This window comes from Nicotiana sylvestris, chromosome 3 (assembly GCF_000393655.2).
Source record: "Nicotiana sylvestris chromosome 3, ASM39365v2, whole genome shotgun sequence".
NCBI classification, from domain to species: Eukaryota; Viridiplantae; Streptophyta; class Magnoliopsida; order Solanales; family Solanaceae; genus Nicotiana; species Nicotiana sylvestris.
Window position 1 is genome coordinate 144255422 of NC_091059.1, and position 20188 is coordinate 144275609.

The window sequence follows — 20188 nt, forward strand, 5'->3', positions numbered from 1 at the left end:
GTTCTAAAGGCTGTTTTAGATATATCCTCTTTTCTGATTCTTAACCGATGGTACCCTGACCTCAAGTCTATTTTTGAAAAGTACTTTGTACCTTGAAGTTGATCAAATAAATCATCAATTCTTGGCAGTGAGTACTTGTTTTTAATGGTAACTTTATTCAACTGCCGATAGTCGACACACATTCTGAGAGACCCATCATTCTTCTTTACAAACAGGACCGGGGCACCCCACGGTGAAACACTCAGTCTGATGAAACCCTTGTCAAGAAGGTCTTTCAACTGTTCTCTCAACTCATTAAGTTCTGCTGGAGCCATCCTATAATGAGGTATAGATATGGGCTAAGTGCCTGGCATGAGATCAATGCCGAAGTCTATGATTCTTTCGCGAGGAAGTCCGGGAAGGTCATCTGGGAAAACTTCTGGAAATTTTCTAACAATTGGCACTGGCTGAAGAGCTGGTGGTTCTGATTCTGGATTAATAATGTGAGCCAAATAGGCGAGACACCCCTTACCGATCATTCGTTGTGCCTTAAGGTAAGAAATAAACTTACCTACAAGTGATGCTGAACTACCCTTCCACTCTAAGACTTCTTCATTTGGAAATTGGAACCTGACTATCTTAGCATGACAATCTAACATGGCATAGCAGGAAGACAACCAATCCATACCCATGATCACATCAAAATCCACCATTTCTAACTCTATGAGATCGGCTTTGGTGTTGCGACTTTGGACTGAAACTATACAACCTCTATAGACTCTGGTGACTTTCACTGACTCGCCAACTGGAGTAGATACTAGGAATGGCTCACTAAGTTGTTCAGGTTCTAGTCCGAGGTTAATTGCAAAGTATGGAGTCACATATGAAAATGTTGAACCTGGATCCATTATGGCATAAACATTATGTGAGCAGACTAAAAGTATACCTGTAATAACTTCTGCAGATGCCTCTGCACTCTGACGATCAAGTGTAGCAAACAAACGGGGTTGTCCCCCTCCCTGAGTAACTCGGTCTGCACCTCTGCCTGCTCCATGCCCTATCTGATTATGAGAACCACGAGCCTGAGGTGGTGCAACTGAAGTAGCTGAGGAACTAGAAGGACGAGTTGGTCCACCACTGAGATTACGTCACAACTTTGGGTAGTTGGCCTTTATATGACCAATGTCTCCACAATAGTAGCAACCATGAAACCCGAGCTTGTACTGACCTGAATGTTGCCGCTTACATGTTCCACAAAGACTTTGCTGGTGTGAATGTTGCTCAGCATGATTCTGGCTATGTGAGGATGATGTCCTAAAATTCTGATTCTGGCGAGACTGATTTCCATTACTCTGAGTACGTCTGAAGGAAGACCCACCACCTGACTGATGACTGAACTGAGCTGGTGCTAATGACTCCTTATTAGAGGAATCCCTTCCACCTTCGCTGGATGTACCATTAAACCTGCCCGTTGTACGGGCTTTCTTGTTATGCTCTTTTTCTTCTCTCCTTAGTTGTCTGTCTTTCTCTAAGTGCTTGGCAAATCCCACAACAGAAGAGAAGGCTTCCATCCCTACTGTTGCAGCTGATGTCGTATCCTTAATGTGGTAAGCTAAACCGCCCACAAACCTGCGAATCTTTGCTTTTTCAGTCTTATCCATGTGAGGAGAATGCTTAGCTAACCTTATGAATTCCATGTAGTACTCTTGCACACTTTTATACCCTTGCTTGAGCTGTTCGAACTCTGTAGCCTTAGCTTCCCTATCCTCTTCTGGGATAAAGTTAGCCATGAAAGCCTCTTCAAATTCTTCCCAAGTAGGCGGACCATCATCTTCATCTCTTTCTTTTTCCCACATCTCAAACCAAGCGCCGGCCACATCTCTAAGCTGGTAAGCAGCTAGCTCTACAGCTTTATCATCAAATGCTTTCATCACTCGGAGGGCTTTCTTGACACCCTCCAGCCACAACATCGGATCTTCATCAACTATAGAACCATGGAACACTGGAGGGCTCAACTTCAAAAATTCATTCACTCTTGAGGACTCAGAATTGCTCTGTCTATTTGATTGAGGTGGAATCTCATCTCTTCTCTCGTTCTGGTTGGCCATAAAGGCTTTAAACATCTCCATAGCACTGTTGACAGCATTAAACATCTGACCCACCTCGGGAGATATAGTTGCATGAGTCGGGGCTGCTATTGGGGGCAGTACTGGATCCTGAGGTACTGGATCATTATGCTCCACCCTTTCTTCTTGTTCGACCCGGGGTACTTGGACTCCCTTTGCGGATTTCCCCTCCTTTTCTGAGTCGAAACCTTCTTAGTTCTACCTTGAGCCACAATGATAGCGATGGTTTCTTGAGAATCATCCTGAGTGTCGGTGTCAGAGTTGCGAGTACGAGCCATTTCAGCGAGTTTTGGAGAAACGAATAAATTAGATAATTTCTTAAAGGTAGACTCTATTGCACGATCTAAAGTATGAAAAAAAATACATTTTTCCTAAATGTTTGTAGCCTCATGTTTATAAGTATGGCGCGCTTCATACACATAAACAAGACTCTACTAACACGGCTTCATAGACCCCTAGGACTCCATAAACCTGGCTCTGATACCAAGTTTGTCACGACCCATTTTCTGAACAAGCCGAGACCGGCACTCGATCACTAAACATGACCGAGCGAACCATCTCTGCGTATCAACCCTATTACAACTCCAAACTTTATATGCAACAAAGCAATACTCTAAACAGATACTTTTGATTAATTCAAATATTTAAATAAATCAACTCCAAAGCTTTATTCGTAGTAACTACTGAATTACTGCTAAGTTATTATAAAATAACATCTAAATCTCAACCCAATGACTATGTCTATGAAGCCTCTACTGATAAACTGACACACTGCTCAGGACATGAGATTTCCTGGCCAGTTCTCTAAATAAACAAAGAAATATCTAAATGAAAATGACTCTAAGAATACTCCACGAACAAAAGCGGAGCTCACCAATATCACTGGAAGGGAAAAAAGTCCTAACTCGTAGCTTGCTCGCCTGCAAATCTGGTTCCTACGTTGTACCGCAGACCAACATAGGTTCCCAAAAGAGAACGTCAGTACCATTCATTGTACTCAGTGAGTCTCAATAACTAGGGAAGAAACTTTAATAACATATACATTACGAGCAAAAGTTTTAAATGCATGTAAAACATAAAGCTTATAAGAATGATTCTAAAATAATTGCATAATAGCAATTTATGAATATTCTAAAAGAAATTCTTTCCTTTTTCTTTCTTTAAAAAAAATACTTCACTTTATACTTTGGGAGTTCCAACTATTCTGACTTAATTCTGTCTCAGTCACCGTGTGATCGGCACGGGTTCGATCCCAACCTGATCGAATAGGCCCAATCCACGAGGTGTCACTCGTTTCATGGTTCTCAGCGCTCATGTATCATACCTTAGCATGACTAAGTAAATTATCAGCAACGAGACCTTCGGCTCGTGTGCTCCCTACTTTGGCACAAGTAGTTTCAGGAAGTCAACGCCTTGGTCAGGACCCTCGGCCTGGACGATGACCCCTTCTCAAAATAAAGGATACTCCCCAAAAATCTTTTCTTTCTAAAACTTCTTCTTGTGACTTTTCCAGTGTAAATCTTTTCTTTATAGAACATTATGTACATGCTCATATTGGTGTCCTTAAATGTAAAGCATGGCATAAGAATGAAATAAACATATAAAAATATTTCTAAAGATTCTTTCTTCTTCATAATTTTCAACATAAAAATAGCATATAAGAATAACACAAAAATCTAAAAATTTAAGCACATATAGCCTAATAGATCATCTAAACTTTTGCTAGAACAATTCTAAATTAATGGGTACTCACTCGCTCTAATTAAATAAAGATAAACTCTTTTAAGCAATTCATCAAACACCTTGTATGCGTGCTTTTGTGAGTTAAACCACTTTAGTAAAGAGTTATATCAACTCACCTCAAAACTTCTCGAGTCAATACGTAGGCCCCAGTCCAATTGACACCAGTCAAACAATCATTTCTACAACAACCAGTGCATTCTAATTAATTTCTAAAGTACTACACTTAAATATGAAATTTATTGTTGATATGGAGGAAGAAGGGGATTAGCTATTCAATTCTTACCTATTACCACTATACGATAATTGACAATAAGGAAATTTACTTACCTGAGTTCAAAAATCAATGACTGGTAAAGAACCCTAAAATTTTCTGTGCGTGATTAACTTATGACTGCCTTCGTTTCGCAGAAGGCTTTTGATTTTGTTCTTGTGTTTTAAAAGAGAAAGTGTTCTGTTTTGTGCAGGGCATTATGTTTTCCTTTTGAAAATCCACTTTATGGGTTAGGTCACATTTTTTTTTCTTTGTTTTGTTTGTTTATTTCCTTTTGTTTTTCTTTTTTTTCTTTTTAAACTAATACTTAATGATACCCACTTTTAATAATTAACAATATTAAAATTACTAATATTCCTCTAATTGTATATATATATATCACTTTAGGCAAGATAAAAATAATAAAAATAGTAATAATTTAGTTCTATAGTTAGCGTATCTCGAAACTTTTATAAATTTGAGGAGTGTTACAAAACTAACGAATGTCATGTCCTATTATTGGACAGAAAGTACAAATATCCATTCAATTACTTACATGAATTAGGAAAATTATAAAATTTAAGAAAAAATCATACACAATCAAATAGGTAAGAATATCAAAATATACAGGACTAAACTGGAAAGAAAAATCCTAGTAATTAATCGCCAGCACAGGCTGACCTTGGCCTAGATATTTTCAACAAAATAGACAAATTAAACTTCTGTTACAGTAGCTTGACTGGCAAAAATCTTAACAGTTCTGTTCATTGGAGGATGTATGCAAATTCCGTCTTTTGCACTGCCACAGCACTGCTGCAATCAAGATCGGAATTCCCAGTAGAAATCTCAGCACCAAAACTCCACCTGCACAATTTCAGAAAATAACAGCCCTAGTTAGAAAAATCTGCAGTTTTATTTGAAAAACAATTGGTTGGATCTTAATTGTAGAGCCTTACCTATTCCTATACCGCCAAAGAACAATACAAAAACTGCCAATGCCACAAACAAGAAAACAAAGAAAAATCGAGTTAGTAAAATTCTCCAACATATATGATGCCTTATCAATATGAAAAGAACAAGGCAGGTGGAGTATAGTGAAACTTTAATTTACCAGAATAGTACTCGACTTTGCATCGGAACGTAAGTTTCGAAACGTGAATGTCCTCTTTGCACCAATAACGGCAAGTAGCTCTGTCGCTGTTTTCTTCAATAGTGCACTCGCCGCCACGACTCGGGTCGCAATTTCTACATAACAGATTACGCTTCCAAGAGAGCTCAAACCCATACGCCAGGCCTTGATGTGTGCTTGTTAACGTAGACGACTTGTTTGATGAAATGCCAGGAGCAGAGGACCATGCAACAGTTTCAACTCTGCAGCCGCCAACCAAATCCGAAGCTTGCAATATTTCTCTTATGACAAGGTAGCTAAAACTCGTTGTATTTTTGCTACAAAAACTTGTAGGAATATACTGTGACGAGTTGATAGGAGCTCGACAGTTGACATAGTTGATATCATTGTTAACGCGAACCCATTCAAAGATTTGGCTAGTCATGGCATCATAACTTGCCCTGTGATTTGGAAAAACTGTGCAATTTTCTCTCTGATCTTTTAGGCCGGGATCAAGTAGCCTTATTGAGTAGCTTCTGTAGTTAATTTCCTGTACGTAGAAAATTCTGGACTTATAATTGAACACGGTTTGGTTGTTCTGGCAATCGAGCTCATATCCGTGTCTACCACAATGCTCAGGATCAGTCCTCAATCGGAAGGGAAATTTTATTTCTGAAATATGGCCGCAGGAAGAAGGGATACATTGAGAAATATCCTGCGCTTTAGAACTGGTTATGAATGTCACAAGTAACAAAACACAAGCGAAAAGCAGCCCTCTTGTCAACATGTTTTCAATTGAATATAGAGAGAGGAAATAAAAAGATACTGTGATCTTCTTTTTTCTTGATGTGGTTATATGTACCTGATCAAGTTTCCTTGTTCTTTGATAGACGATATGACCGTTCTCTTCAGCGCGTCCAATAAAATTTTAGGCCCGGGCCAAATGGTTGTCAAAAGATAAGGAAGTTTGACTGGACTTTGACATATATGACCTCGTCCTTGGATTAATTATTTGTTAAAATTAAGTGGAATGATTTGAAAAAAAAAACAAGTGGATTGATCATTGATTATGACAAGCAATATATGGCCGAGTCTTATCCACTAACGTTGCTTTTAATTTGATAGAGTGGGATTATGACATTTCCAAGATAAATTAGCAGAATTGATATTTTAGTCGCCATATTTGATAGTCAAAGATATTGAAAGATTCAACAACTCAGCAACTTGTTAAGTACATGTTGTAGCGTGTTGACTTTAAAGCACAATCAGTTTCTATGGCAAAAGGACCACTCTTACAAGAATGATTCCTAATTGGCAACTAAGCTAAGCATTTTGCAACTCAGCAACCATTGTTGGAGACTGTTGCTTCTCTTCCCAAGAGAGAAATGAGAATGACCCAAATCCTAATTCACTTGTTTCTGCATCTAATATTCTTGGGAGTAGCTCTAGGACAAGTAATAACAATCCAAGATCAATGCTTGCCAACAAGATGTGGCGATTTCGGTCCAGTAATTCGATTCCCTTTTCGCCTTAAAAATCGTCAGCCAACCAACTGTGGCTACCCTGGTTTTGAACTGTCTTGTACCAAAGACAATGTTAGTCAATTCATGCTCCAGTTTCCATTGCAGGCATCTATCAAGAACATTGTCATTCCAATATCAGCCAATGTTTCTGTTCAGGAAATTGATTACAACTCACAGACAATAAGATTATCAGAACTCAATGCTTCGTGTCTTCCCAGGCAAATTTCAAACATAAACTCGTCTGCTTCGCTGTTTACTTTTGATCCGAACTCATATGGTGGCTTCACTTTATTCAATTGTTCCTCAAATAAGGAGTACTCAACGTCTTCTGATCGGATCAACTGCCTTAGCGGCCCTCATTATGACGTTCTTGCCTTTCGATCTTACTATAGTATCTCTCAGTTTCCATCTTCGTGTACAAAGATGTACAATATTTCAGATGTTCCAAACGAGGTACTTTTTGGGCGACCAGAATATAGTCCCACCCAGATTTATTTGCATTGGTCCGAACCATTTTGTGGAAATTGTGAAGCTGATGGAAAGTACTGCAAGTTGAAATCCAATGGTTCAGGCAGTGAAACTGAATGCGCTGACATTCCTAGCAAAGGTACATCTTTAGAATTGTCTTTCCCTTTTCAATTGGCACAACTTTTACCTTTTAGAGCATTTTCTGAATAATAATCAGTGAATAATTTATAGGGCAATCAAAGAGAGTTATTGTCCTAAGAAATCAAGATTGATTTGTTCAACAAGCTAATAATGCTACCATCTTTATTTTACAGGGCCGTCAAAGAAAGTTATTGTCGCAAGTGTACTAGGTAGTGTGTTTGCCTTCGCGTTAATCATTTTAGTAGTGTACAAAATAGTCAAATTGAAAATAAAGAAAGAGGATCAGAAAAGGATTGAGAGATTTTTAGAGGATTATAAAGCTCTCAGACCTACAAGATACAGTTATGCAGATATTAAGAAGATAACAGAGCAATTCAAGTATAAACTAGGTCAAGGAGGCTATGGAAAAGTATACAAAGGGAAGCTAACCAATGAAATTCTTGTTGCAATTAAGGTCCTTAACAATTTCAAGGGCGACGGCGAAGACTTCATTAATGAAGTGGGAAGCATAGGTAGAATTCATCATGTGAATGTTGTGCGCTTAGTTGGATATTGTGCTGATGGATATAGACGCGCTCTTGTGTACGAATATTTACAAAATGACACGCTTCAAAAGATCATATCGTCAGGGAACGGGAGAGGTTCATCACTATGTTGGGAGAAGATGCAACAAATAGCTGTAGGAATCGCCAAAGGTATCGAGTATTTGCATCAGGGGTGCAACCAACGAATTGTACATTTTGATATTAAACCTCATAACATCTTGCTAGACCAAGATTTCAATCCAAAAGTTGCGGATTTTGGTCTGGCAAAGTTGTGCTCAAAGGAGCAAAGTGCTGTGTCAATGACAGCTGCTCGAGGCACCATTGGCTATATTGCCCCTGAAGTGTTCTCCAGGAACTATGGAAATGTGTCGTACAAAGCAGATATCTATAGTTTTGGAATGCTGTTGCTTGATATGATTGGTGGAAGGAAGAAATTTGATGCTGCAAATGAGGAGAACAGCAGTAGTCAGATTTACTACCCCGAGTGGATGTACAAACAACTGGAGAAAGGAGAAGAAATAGAAATCCAAATTGACAATGAAGATGACAGCAGCATAATCAAGAAACTAGCAATTGTAGGACTTTGGTGCATTCAATGGTATCCAGCGGATAGGCCATCAATGAAAGTTGTGATTCAAATGCTAGAAGGAGAAGGCTGTCCCATCATGCCACCTAATCCTTTCGGCTCTCTGAATTCGCCAAACAAGAGGACAACTGCAGAAGGAAGCCAATTCAGCAGTGAGCTCGGAAGCAGTTTTGAAACTGGTACAAGTTCGAATGAGTAAATCTGAGGTATAACATTTCTCTTCATAAAGAAAGAAACAAATAACAGAATAAGACTCATGTAAATGTTACTAGCTAGTACTTCTTTGGTATATTTCTATATCAATTCGGTTGCTGTAAATTATACTGAGTAGAATTTAAATAAAGCTGAGTTTCTCAACCAGCGAATTTACTATACAAAACAGCATGCAAGACTTCATGTTGTTAGAAGAAGGTTGTGGTTGGGAAGGAATTAATACCAGCCCATACACCAAAAACAATGAAAAAAAGAAGTTTATGGGTATTTCTGTCTGATTTCCTCAAGAATATAAGTATGACTTCCAACCATCTATTCTCATAAAATAAAAGCCTGTGAGCACCTCATTATTACACGAGACCAACTTCAATATACTAAACTAAGGTTCATCTCGTGTAGTCATGCTGTTGATTAAAAGATAAAGTTTACATTCATATGAGAAATAATTAGGGAGCCTCACTAACAGATAATGGCTTGGGCCTGGAGATTTGCAGCAAACTGGACAGGAAGCATTTAATCGTAGCCATTCATCTATACGGTTTGCATGGAAGCAGTGTTGGCATTCAGGTATTCTCCTTAAGGTCTTCTTATCATGGTTTGCACAACATGGTGAGTTAACCTTAACAACCTAGAATGTCACTGGATATTCTTATTGTCTCAATAACATCTCCAGCATTAATCTCACGGGGAGCTATAAAAGGTCTTGGGGGCATCTGTAGGAGTTCATCATCTCCTTCAAGCATTTCAACAACTTTGTTCATTGCAGGACGATCAGCTGGCTTCATCTGTATGCACCACAACGCCACAATTATCATCCTCTTTACCATCCTCCTTTCTTCATCGGTGGTATCATGTATCTCTATATCATTTCCTTCATTAAATTGGTCATAAACCCAGGTAGGAAAGTAAATCTGGCTTAAGTGGTCGTCAAATGGGTTCATGTTCTTCCTTCTGCCTGCCATTTCCATCAACAACATGCCATAACTATATACATCGGCTTTGTATGAGATTCCTCCAATATTTTTATAAAACAACTCAGGAGCCATGTAACCCATTGTCCCTCTTGCTGCAGTTAGACTCACTATACTATCATCTGTTGGATACAATTTGGCAAGCCCAAAGTCAGATATTTTGGGGCTGAAATTTTCGTCAAGAAGAATGTTATGTGGCTTAATATCAAAATGTAAGATCTGCATGTCACAGCCCCGATGTAGGTATTCTACCCCACGGGTCACTCCAAGAGATATATCGAACATTTGTTTGTAACTCAAGGAAATAGTTCCTTCTTGCTGGAATATGTACTTGTCCAAGGAACCATTAGGCATGAAGTCATATACCAAAGCACGTTTCGAGCCCTCAACACAGAATCCAATGAGCTGCACAACATTAACATGATGAATCCTTCCAATTGTGGAAACTTCACTGATAAATTCTTGGCCACTAGTCATAGATTTGTGCATCATCTTCACTGCAACAAAAGGACCACTACGGAGCTTTCCTTTAAAGACAGTTCCATAGGCTCCTTCGCCTAGTTTTTCCTTGAATTTATTAGTCATCTTCTTAATCTCAGAATAGGAATACTTAATTGGCACAAGGTTGCTCTGGATTTGCAGGAAGTCTTCAATTGATTGGTACATAGATAAGTGTCGTCTTCTCCATTTATGCACAACTAATGCAATCAGGAAAACCAATCCAAAGAGAAAGCGCAGTGACAGAATTGAAACTGCATAGTTTTACAAAGATAAATGGAAAACATTAAATTGTTGTATATTGTTTTCAGAGGTGATCAAGAATCCTAATCCTCGTAGGGTAAGATAAAGACTCACATGTAACACTTCCAACGTATATTGTTGTAAGAACTGTCAAAACAGGCAAATCACAAAGCATTAAAGAGGAAATAGATTTGCTAAATACTTCAAGAAAGGTTTACAGCTGTGTGATGTAATGAAAGGAAATCATAATTAACAGACTTATTGATTTTAAAGTTTTCCTTTCAACAAAATGCTTACGCTGTAATAAAGTTATTGCAGTCTACTACTCCAGTATCGAAATACTTACCACCATTGTGGGAGAGGCGACCTGCATTATCACAAATATAGAATTTCAGCAAAATAGAGATGCTACTACATCTTAAAATAAATTGTTGTATAGTGAAACTTAGGACTAAAACACAGAGCAGACAAAAATAAGTAACAACATAAGAAAGAAAGAAAATTGACCACATCTTTGACTGCTTTCAGATGGAGATCTCATTTGTCGTAAAGATTGACACCTTCTAGCTGTACTATATCAGCCATCTATTTCGTATTTCGTATTTCGTATCCTGTATTTCATATTTCATATCTCTTATATATTGTTGTTATTTTTATTACGCATTTTTATGGTACTAATATATCATCTCCTATTATTTTTTTGAGCCGAGGGTCTCCTGGAAACAGCCTCTCTACCCTTCGGGGTAGGGGTAAGGTCTGCGTACATATTACCCTCCCCAGACCCCCCTTGTGGGATTATACTGGGTCGTTGTTGTTGTTGATTGACACCTAAAGATTAGAATTTGAATACAGTAAAGTTGCTGGGAGTTTTAACATGGTCTTTGCAGCACTAAAAAAGTTTCAATGTTCTGTATTTCCATCTCTTTCAGGGTCACTTGGTAGGATGTATTAGGGGAAATTTTATATATATATATATATATATATATATATATATATATATATATATATATATATATTAACTTTGTATTATTAATTCCTTATTTGATAGTAGTATTTTTCTACATATATATTTATAACTAATGCAAGGAAACCATGACATTAACAATACTATAGTTTTTAATACATGGATAAGCATGTATAAAAGATAGAACTGTCCTTTCAAAACTTTTAATATACCAAATCAAACGATCTATAAGAAATAATCCAGCATAATTAATCTCAATATTACTAATTTCAGTATTACTAACACACTATATTCATATTATTAAATAATATATTAATAATGTTGATTTTTATGTGGAGATTAATTAAATCTCCTCAAATCCCAACCAAACATTGTATAAACTTATGCTGATTTTTACGTGGGTCTTCTAAAATCTATAATGATGATAGGGTATAATTACGTATTTTAGTCGATTATTACACTCTAATTTACTGCACTTTAGTTGAGTTTGCGTTTTAATCGCTAGTGTTTTGCACTAATTGTGTGTTTTATGCCTTGTAGGAGTGATTCCGAGCTATGTAGATGTTATGGAATGAATTCAAGTGATTTGGAGCTTTGACGTCTGAGTAAAAACCCAAGGAATTAAGCCGGGATCGTATTCGGGGATCAACGGATGATAGATCAACGAAACAAAGAATCGAGTGGGCATATTGCGCACTGTCTAGTAAAATACACATAACTCTCCGCTCAAAACTCCATTTGGGCTCCACAATTTATGGTTGGAAAGCTAACTCAAAGATCTACAACTTTGATGTTTTACGTTTTTCTAAATTCCAAACATAACAGTGTGAAAAATGCGCAACAAGTGCTCCGCGGTCAGAATACTATGCAAAATCCGCGGTCAGATCCGCGACCGCGGACGTCCTGACCTGGAAAAGTGTCCTTTTTATCGTAGGAGAAGGTATAATTATTTGGGCCCGACCCTACTTGGTATATATACATGAAAAAATGGTATTTTGAGCACCTTTGACATACTTTTGACATAATTTAGACCTAAGGAGACCAAGGAGACTAGAGATTCGACCTAAGGAGGCAAGACCACACTAGGAGCAAGGCGGAGAATTCTTCTACGAGTTTTTCACTTCCTTCTTCCTATTTTCATGATTGGTTATGACTTTTAGTATTGTAGTTTTACATACTATTATGAATAGCCAATTTGTTATATAGAGTTTTGATAGAACCTTTTGTAGGATGAATTCTTGTTAGGTTTTAATATAATTTAGCCTTTGAATTTATCTATTTGTTCAGCTACGTGTTTATTTCAGTTGATTGAATGGTCATCAATTGACTATGCCTATTTATTATGTGTTGCTTGAGAAAGGATACATATTTAGGTGGTTGTTGAACAACGTCACTCCTAACGTATGTGAGAAATCAATACAACGGGTTTAAAGGCAGGTTTAGAAATAACAAAGCCTTGACGTGGTCATAATAAGCGGTTAGATGAAGTCAACTAGCGTAGTTCGAGAGAATATGTCTAGTAAATTGTTGTAGTCGCTCGAGAGAGAATTACAGCACCTAAAGTGCTCACGATCAGTAGAGAATACATTGACAAAAATTGTAGGGAACAGAGTTAGAAGGATTCCGACAATTGGGGAAATCATAACTCTAGACCTCCTTAATTTAGTCTCCAACCCTTTGTCTCGTTAGTTGATAATTTTACCGCTTTCTAGTATTTGCTAGTTAATTAGTTAGAAATATAAATGTCAATCTTTATAATTTAGAAAATTATTCAAACTTGTCTTTTTAGTGATTAGTTCTATGTGGGATTCGACTCCGGACTTTTAAACCGAATTATATTTGCAGCGACCGCTTATCCTTTTTAGGACTAGAGTTGGGCGTGATCACATAACTTTAGTAGTTCTTCAAGAACCCAAATCAAACCACCCAGGGGCGTTCACAGAAATTTTTATAAGCGGTGTCGACATTTAAAGACATGATCAACTGAACGAATCATTGTAATGATATCATATTAAAATTTTAAAAACATAAACTATAATATATGAATAAAACACAATTCATGTACATTACTACAATTCTACTCGACAAGTTTTTAATATTTTAAATGTATTATAATAGTCTTGTTAGAATTAATACTAAATACTTTTTTATATAATGCATCAAACATCTCACTCAAAAACACACAATTCATTTGATTCTGCAAATAGCATGCCCAATTCTCAAAATTACAACTTGCACCTAATGGCTAAAATAAATAATTACATTTAAAATAATTTATTGTGGCTCAGATATTGTAAGCACATCATGATTTACTGATTTTGTTTCCCTTTTATCTTTTTAATCGTAAACTATATGGATTAAAAAAATTTAAAATTACAAAGAACTACCGCAACTAGGAATCGTACTCCAGATCACTCTAACAAAGGAACAGCGCTCGACTAACCGAGCTAGGAGCACTTTCTGTTAGGCAGTATAACTTTATTTTATTTGTATGCATTTATCTTTGCATATCAGTTAGTATTCATATATTTAGTAAAATTTTCCGACCAAGCGGTGTCGGATGACACCGCTTGAGTCAAGGTGCGTCTGCCCCGAGTCCAAAACTTAAATAATGGTATTTTGGACTCAAAATATCTTTATACAGTTAAAAAAAGTTATATTTCTAACTAAAACGCAGTATTATACTTCGTTTTAGTTTAACGGAAAGTTAGCCGTTAAAGAAAAATATAGTATAATACTGCATTTTAATTAATAATTTTTTTTTTTAATGTAAACCGCATTATAATACCCCCTCCGTTCCAGTTTATGTGAACCTATTTCCTTTTTGGTCTGTTCCAAAAAGAATGAACCCTTTCTAAATTTGGAAACAATTTAGTATAAACTTACAACTCTACCCTTAATGAGAAGCTTTTATAACCACACAAATACTCTGAGCCCCTTTTTAACTTGTTTAGGACCATAAATTCCAAAAGTCTTCATTTTTTCTTAAACTCTGTGCCCAGTCAAACAAGTTCACGTAAATTGAAACAGAGGGAACAACATTTTACTAAAATGTTGTATTATAATGCGTTTTAATGCATCCAAACTTAAAGCCACAAACTTAAAGCATTTATGAATGTTGTCCTTTACTGCGTCCAAACTTATCCAAAAGTAAATGTTGTCCTCCACTGCATCCAAACTTAAAGCATTTATGAATGACCGAAAAAATCTGGACTTGACTAATTTACACATAAGAATTAATACTTAATTTGATATATATATATATATATATATATATATATATATATATATATATATATACTAGTCTTAGAATATGCGTGCTGCGCGTATATTTTATATCAATAAATATAAATTTTATAAAAATTACATAGATTCAATCAATATCATGATAAAGATATTATACATAAAAATAAACATCGTTACTTTCTTAGGTCAATAATGATGGGTATATCAATTAGTCACATATCCCTAATTTGATATTTATTTGCAATTACATGCAATATTTATCCGCTAGATAGATTTATCGACACTATAAAAAATTACGAAATTTATGACAACATTTTTGGAGAGTGTTTTATTAACAATTTTTTTAAAAAAGAATAGTTTGAAATAGCTTACATTTTTAACATTATTCACCTTAAATCTTTGAAATTTTAGCTAATTTGAAAATAATTATGAATTCCTGAGTTTTGCTTTAAGTTTTCATCACTTGGTATATTGAAGTGGAAGACTTTTAATATCACCTTAATTATTGTTATTCCAGGTGAAATAATAATTTCTTATCTATTCTTGTGAAAATTAATTTAATCAACTTATATAGGTAATATTATTGGGATTACGTTCCTAAATATTAGGAGTTCTTATATAGTTCAAATAAGGAAAAATTTAATAATCAAAATTTTAGTTAATTTTAGCGTCCTAAATATTAAAAATATTAATTTAATATTAATTTTATCCAATGTAAATTTATTTTATATGATAAAAAAGGTCGACTAATTTTGCGTTTAAGTTTCATACTTTTATAATAGTCTGGATTGATTGACGAAGATAAAATATATTTAGTAGTTTTTAATTTTTATTTACCACGTAATTACTATAAAATTAATATACTTTGTCGCAAATACTAATTGAAGTAAACAAATTTCTTCTAAAAAAAGTACTCATTTTTCAATTACCATATAGAAATTACTTCAAAAGAACGGCTACAAAATTTGTACTAATGATCCAAATAATTGACTTCTTAATTATTTATTTAAGGTAAAATTTTAATTGATCAAACATTACACTAAAAGATCTAATAAATGCGGATGCAGTAGAGGACAACATTTACTTTTGGATAAGTTTGGAACATTCATAAATGCTTTAAGTTTGGATGCATTATACTACGATTTTCTTTAACGGCTAACTTTTCATTAAACTAAAATGGAGTATAATATTGCGTTTTAATTAGAAATATAATTTTTTTTTTTAACTGTATAAAGGTATTTTGAGTCTAAAATATCCCTTAGTCAACATCAGATTGGGATTTTAAAAAACAGAACATCTGAAACGCAAATGGATGGTGACTTAGATTTGAACAGAAAAACTTACAAGGGAGGGGAAATCTCTCCGTCACATAGTAGCTATAGCAGGGGTTGCTGCATCTATAACCGTCGTCTTCAAAACAGAAGGCTCCTCTCACGTCACATTCTCTGCACAGTAAGGCACGTTTCCAAGAAAGCTCAAACCCATCTGTCAGAGCCGCATTAATGCTCGATAGAGAATTATTGTCCGCTGAAAGCCCCCTAGCCGAAGTCCAGGCAACCATTTCAACGCTGCAATTCTCTGCCAAATCCGAAATTGTCATGTCCTGTCCAACGGTGAGATAGCTATGACTCTGAGAAGAAGAAGAAGTAGTCTTGTTCTGTGAACCACAGAAAGTAGTCTCCACATAGCTGGAAGAATTTGCAGTGGATAAACAATTGACGTAAAGAATGGGACTGCTCGAATCAGTACTGGAAAAAGTTGGGGCGGTGGGAGCAAACATGTGGAAGTTATTAGGAGAAGTAGTGCAGTTCCTACTAATTTGATGCTCCACACCAGGGTCAATTGCTCTGATAATGAAATTATCATAGTTGATTTCTAGCACGTTATATATTCCTGCGTCCGAACCTATGAGAGTACCCAAACTTATGACAGTACGGTTGTTCTGGCAATCGAGCTCGAACCTGGAATCTCCACAGTCGTGGGGATCAGCTTTCAATCGAAAAGGAAAACTGATGTTATGAATATCACCGCAAGAAGAAGAACAGTGAGTAACATTTTGGGCTTTGACAATGGTTATGCAGATTACAAGAGTAGCAATCCAGAGTCGTCTTCCCAACATCATATCTGCAAATGGAACGAGGCTACACTGGTACTGGTCTGATGTGATGTCAAATGCACTCTATGATTGGCCGTGCACTGTTTGTTTTATTGGTTCTGCGCGTCTCCGTGGTGGGTCGCGTGGGAATATCCCTTTTCTTGGTAGTACCCCCTTTTCTTTTCTTTCTTCAGTCAACAAGTACACACTGTCATCTTTTAATTTTAATTAAAAAGAAAATTCACCCTTTGGTCGCTTGCACGTGGAAGGTAGGCTAAGTAGAGTAGTCCTTTTTTTTTTTTTTAGTAATAGTCATGGGAAATCGTTTTAAGATGCTAAAATTTAGAGTCCGGAATCAAAATGTAGTTCTTTTGGACTCAAACTACATAAATAGGTAGTAAAAAAATGACTTTTTTATATATATCGTCATAATACCTGGCGTTATATACTAACAGTAACGACACCGTTAAGGTATAGCGCTAGGTATTGTGGCGTTATACTGTAAAAGCTGACATGGCCAGGTATAGCGCCAGGTATAGTGGCGCTATACATAGATTTTTCTGGCCCCACCAATAATTCGTGAATTCAATAATTCAAAAGCGCATAATGCCAACTTTTTGGGCGCTATACCTATATAAAAAAAAAATTCCGGCTAGCCATTTCCTATATAAAGAGGTTAGGATTGTATAAAAATTCATTTAAAAATTTTGTTACCTCTTATTGAAATGTTTATTTTTCTTAAATTCTCCAGCATTTTTTCACTATGCCTGAAGAGCGTAGAATAAGAGTTTCATTATATTGGGGGGGTGAGGTTGTGATGGAGAATAACTCAGTGGGCTACAGTTTACCTGCTCAGTGTCATGTTAAATTGCCACTTACAATAGAGTACGATAAATTGATATCGTTGTTATGCAAAAAACTGAGTGTGAGGAAACGTTCAGTGATACTTAAAGTAACCGGAAGATATTCGTATTCCGTCATTCCGCAAGGGGTTGCTTTTTACTCGGAGTTTAACATCGACGATGATGAAACTTTGAGTGATTTTCTGGGGCCTCCGGATGAATGCCGGGAATTTCTTGTAATCACAATGTTGGAGATGTACGTGAAGGTCGAAGACGTTCCAAAAAACGAGGTTGTGCGTAGCAGAGATAACCCCCAGTCATCGGGTGGCTATTATGGAGTAGTTTTTGCCGGAAAGGTTTCGGATGAAAGAGTTTTTCTTGATTTATACTTATCACCGCCGGCAAATGAGCAGCGAGAAAATAATTTATACCCTGTTTTCCATAATTCACAAGACGAGTGGTAAACTTCAATTTTCATTTGTGTTAATTATGTATATTTTTGGCGTATTGAATTTGTATTAACGCTCATATATTTAATATGGGGTACCGGCCGGATATGAATTTTACAAGTGGCCCATCCGGTAGTCATCACTTAATTAAAAATGCCCATCATAAAATTTCATCACATTACGACTTGTAAGTGAAGTGATATAGCCATATGGAAATCATTTATTAATTCAGTAGCTTATATTTTTGTTGGTTGTGCAGTGAAAACGAGCAAGTTGAACCACCCGTACTCACTCAATTGACCGAAAATGACGTATTACATCGGGATCTGGCAGATGCACAGAGTGAGGAACAGAACAGTGATTACGATAACAATGCCGATGAATTCGGAGACGAGACACCCTTTTTTCGTGAGGATGGTGATGAGCAGGATGAGGGGGAAGGACCTGATTTGAAGAAAGACCCTCCTAGACGAAGAGTGTATGAGTCTGAAGTGCCGTTTCATTCAAGGGAGATTCCTTACATTGATAACTTGCCAACCGTGCCGGATGTGGAAGCTCTAACAAGGGATTTTGATGAAATCCGGACAGCAATTTGGGATGAGTCTAGACCAACGGTGCTTGCAAAGGGGATGTTTTTTCCTGATAAAATGCGCTTAAGCAGGGCTTGTAAAATACACAACGTAAAAGAGTGTCATGAGATGCAGGTATGGGAGTCAAGTCCGATGGTATACAAGGTTATTTGCCGCAGGTGGTTTTGGCCATGTAATTGTATGTTGCGTGCGACCAAAAAGAAGACAAGTATGTGGAAAGTGGGTAAATACATTCCCACCCACACATGCGAAATGGACACATTCAACGGGAATTACTTCAACTTGGATATTGACTTGATTTCTCTTGTACTTATTCCGCATATCGAAGCGTCCATAAGGTATACAATCAAAGAGTGCATTACATCGGTCCACCACGAATATGGCCATACCATTACGAAAAGAAAGGCATTTCTCGGGCGCAAACGAGCGTTTGAAATTGTCTACGGTAATTGGGATAAGTCATTTGCATCTCTGCCAAAGTACATGGTCGCACTACAACACTTTAACCCCGGGACAGTTGTTGAATGGAAGCTTGAGCAGACTCCGGGAACACCAGAATACATATTCAATTACGTGTTCTGGGCGTTTAAGCCAGCAATTGATGGTTTTTCACATTGCCGGTCAGTAATATCCATAGACGGAACTCATGTCTATGGAAAGTACGATATCAAGCTATAGATAGTTGTGGCTGTGGATGCTAATGGACAAATATTTCCTCTAGCTTTTGTTGTTTGTGCCAATGAAAGCACAGAGACGTGGACGTTGTTTTTGAACCACATGAAAGAGCACGTTGTCAAACAGCGTTCAGGTATTTGTCTAATATCTGATCGGCACGGTGGTATATTAAGTTCTGTGGAGAACTTGCCTGCATGGCAAGAACCTTATGCATACCACCGTTACTGTGTGAGGCATTTTAAGGCCAACTTCCAGAAGGCACATCCTAACAAGGATCTACATGATTTGATGTGGATGGCAGCAACAGACCACCAACAGCATAAATTCCGGAGGCATATGGATTCTATCAGGCAAGAAGACGAGGCAGCCTATCGTTGGTTAATGCGACATGACCCTGAAAAGTAGACGTTGCATGCGGATGGTGGCAGACGATGGGGAATTCTTACTACAAACGCGTCAGAGTCCTTCAACGAGTTATTGAAGTCGGCAAGAGGATTTCCCGTCACAGCCATGGTGCGGATGTCGTTCAAGCAGATGGTGGAGAGGTTTGTTCAACGGTCTGCAGCTGCAACGGAATTGATGGAGAGGGGTGTTGAATTTATGCCAGTGCCTATGAAGAGATTTGAGAAATGCAGACGGCGAGCACATTGGTATTCATTTTTGCAGTATGATAACGAAAGAGGTATTTTTGAAGTTCGCATCGCTATCCATAATAATCGGGGTAATAATGTACATACTGTAAATGAATCTGTAAGGTTATGCTCCTGTAGGAAATGGTCCATCTACCACATGCCTTGCTCACATGCCATCAAGTGTTTTCAACGTGTTGGTTATGCGGAGACCAACTATGTTGATCAACAATATAGTGTTTCCAAGTACCTAAACACATATACTGGTCAGTTGCAGCCAGTGGGTGCTGAGCATTATTGGCCT

The 20188-nt window shown here is 37.0% G+C and overlaps 4 protein-coding genes across 13 annotated transcripts; 1 reads left to right on the plus strand and 3 right to left on the minus strand.

Annotated features, from left to right (window-relative positions):
• Positions 1-338: 338 nt before the first annotated feature.
• Positions 339-2132, minus strand: LOC138888126 (uncharacterized). Its single transcript, XM_070169940.1, has 4 exons — positions 1208-2132; positions 926-1084; positions 668-877; positions 339-469 (listed from the first exon to the last, which is right to left on the minus strand). Exons 1-4 carry the CDS (start codon positions 2130-2132, stop codon positions 339-341), a joined length of 1425 nt encoding a protein of 474 aa, XP_070026041.1.
• Positions 2133-4549: 2417 nt separating this feature from the next.
• Positions 4550-6090, minus strand: LOC104216987 (putative RING-H2 finger protein ATL21A). The gene is made up of 3 exons (XM_009767135.2): positions 5210-6090; positions 5055-5087; positions 4550-4962 (listed from the first exon to the last, which is right to left on the minus strand). Exons 1-3 carry the CDS (start codon positions 5991-5993, stop codon positions 4850-4852), a joined length of 930 nt encoding a protein of 309 aa, XP_009765437.1. The 5' UTR covers positions 5994-6090; the 3' UTR covers positions 4550-4849.
• A 337-nt stretch (positions 6091-6427) lies between these two features.
• Positions 6428-12632, plus strand: LOC104216990 (rust resistance kinase Lr10-like). 10 transcript variants are annotated; one of them, XR_011406192.1, is made up of 4 exons: positions 6429-7336; positions 7512-8675; positions 9177-9249; positions 11899-12632. XR_011406192.1 is itself a non-coding variant. In XM_070171058.1 (3 exons), the coding sequence occupies exons 1-2, from the start codon at positions 6592-6594 to the stop codon at positions 8666-8668; spliced, it is 1902 nt and encodes a 633-aa protein (XP_070027159.1). In that variant the 5' UTR covers positions 6428-6591; the 3' UTR covers positions 8669-8675; positions 11899-12632. The 10 variants fall into 10 exon arrangements, 4 of the variants coding, with proteins under 4 accessions (XP_070027159.1, XP_009765442.1, XP_009765441.1 ...); XR_011406190.1 differs by lacking the exon at positions 11899-12632 and adding an exon at positions 9356-10316; XR_011406191.1 differs by lacking the exon at positions 11899-12632 and adding an exon at positions 9449-10316.
• Positions 8979-16834, minus strand: LOC104216988 (rust resistance kinase Lr10-like). Its single transcript, XM_009767136.2, has 4 exons — positions 15949-16834; positions 10741-10761; positions 10509-10541; positions 8979-10405 (listed from the first exon to the last, which is right to left on the minus strand). The coding sequence occupies exons 1-4, from the start codon at positions 16724-16726 to the stop codon at positions 9303-9305; spliced, it is 1935 nt and encodes a 644-aa protein (XP_009765438.1). The 5' UTR covers positions 16727-16834; the 3' UTR covers positions 8979-9302.
• Between the last annotated feature and the right edge of the window lie 3354 nt (positions 16835-20188).

Bases quoted from the DNA above. Each gene is read 5' to 3' on its own strand.
- LOC138888126 (XM_070169940.1), bottom strand. From the start codon at position 2,132: ATGTTTAATGCTGTCAACAGTGCTATGGAGATGTTTAAAGCCTTTATG. The intron at 1,085-1,207 runs GTCAGTACAAGC...CTAGTTCCTCAG, and splicing joins ATGTAAGCGGCAACATTCAG to CTACTTCAGTTGCACCACCT. The intron at 878-925 runs GTATACTTTTAG...TAATGGATCCAG, and splicing joins ATCTGCAGAAGTTATTACAG to GTTCAACATTTTCATATGTG.
- LOC104216987 (XM_009767135.2), bottom strand. From the start codon at position 5,993: ATGTTGACAAGAGGGCTGCTTTTCGCTTGTGTTTTGTTACTTGTGACA. The intron at 5,088-5,209 runs GTAAATTAAAGT...TGGCATTGGCAG, and splicing joins CAAAGTCGAGTACTATTCTG to TTTTTGTATTGTTCTTTGGC. The intron at 4,963-5,054 runs GTAAGGCTCTAC...GAAATTGTGCAG, and splicing joins CTTTGGCGGTATAGGAATAG to GTGGAGTTTTGGTGCTGAGA.
- LOC104216990 (XM_070171058.1), top strand. From the start codon at position 6,592: ATGAGAATGACCCAAATCCTAATTCACTTGTTTCTGCATCTAATATTC. The intron at 7,337-7,511 runs GTACATCTTTAG...TTTATTTTACAG, and splicing joins CGCTGACATTCCTAGCAAAG to GGCCGTCAAAGAAAGTTATT.
- LOC104216988 (XM_009767136.2), bottom strand. From the start codon at position 16,726: ATGATGTTGGGAAGACGACTCTGGATTGCTACTCTTGTAATCTGCATA. The intron at 10,542-10,740 runs GTAAGTATTTCG...CTGTTTTGACAG, and splicing joins TCGCCTCTCCCACAATGGTG to TTCTTACAACAATATACGTT. The intron at 10,406-10,508 runs GTGAGTCTTTAT...AAAACTATGCAG, and splicing joins ATACGTTGGAAGTGTTACAT to TTTCAATTCTGTCACTGCGC.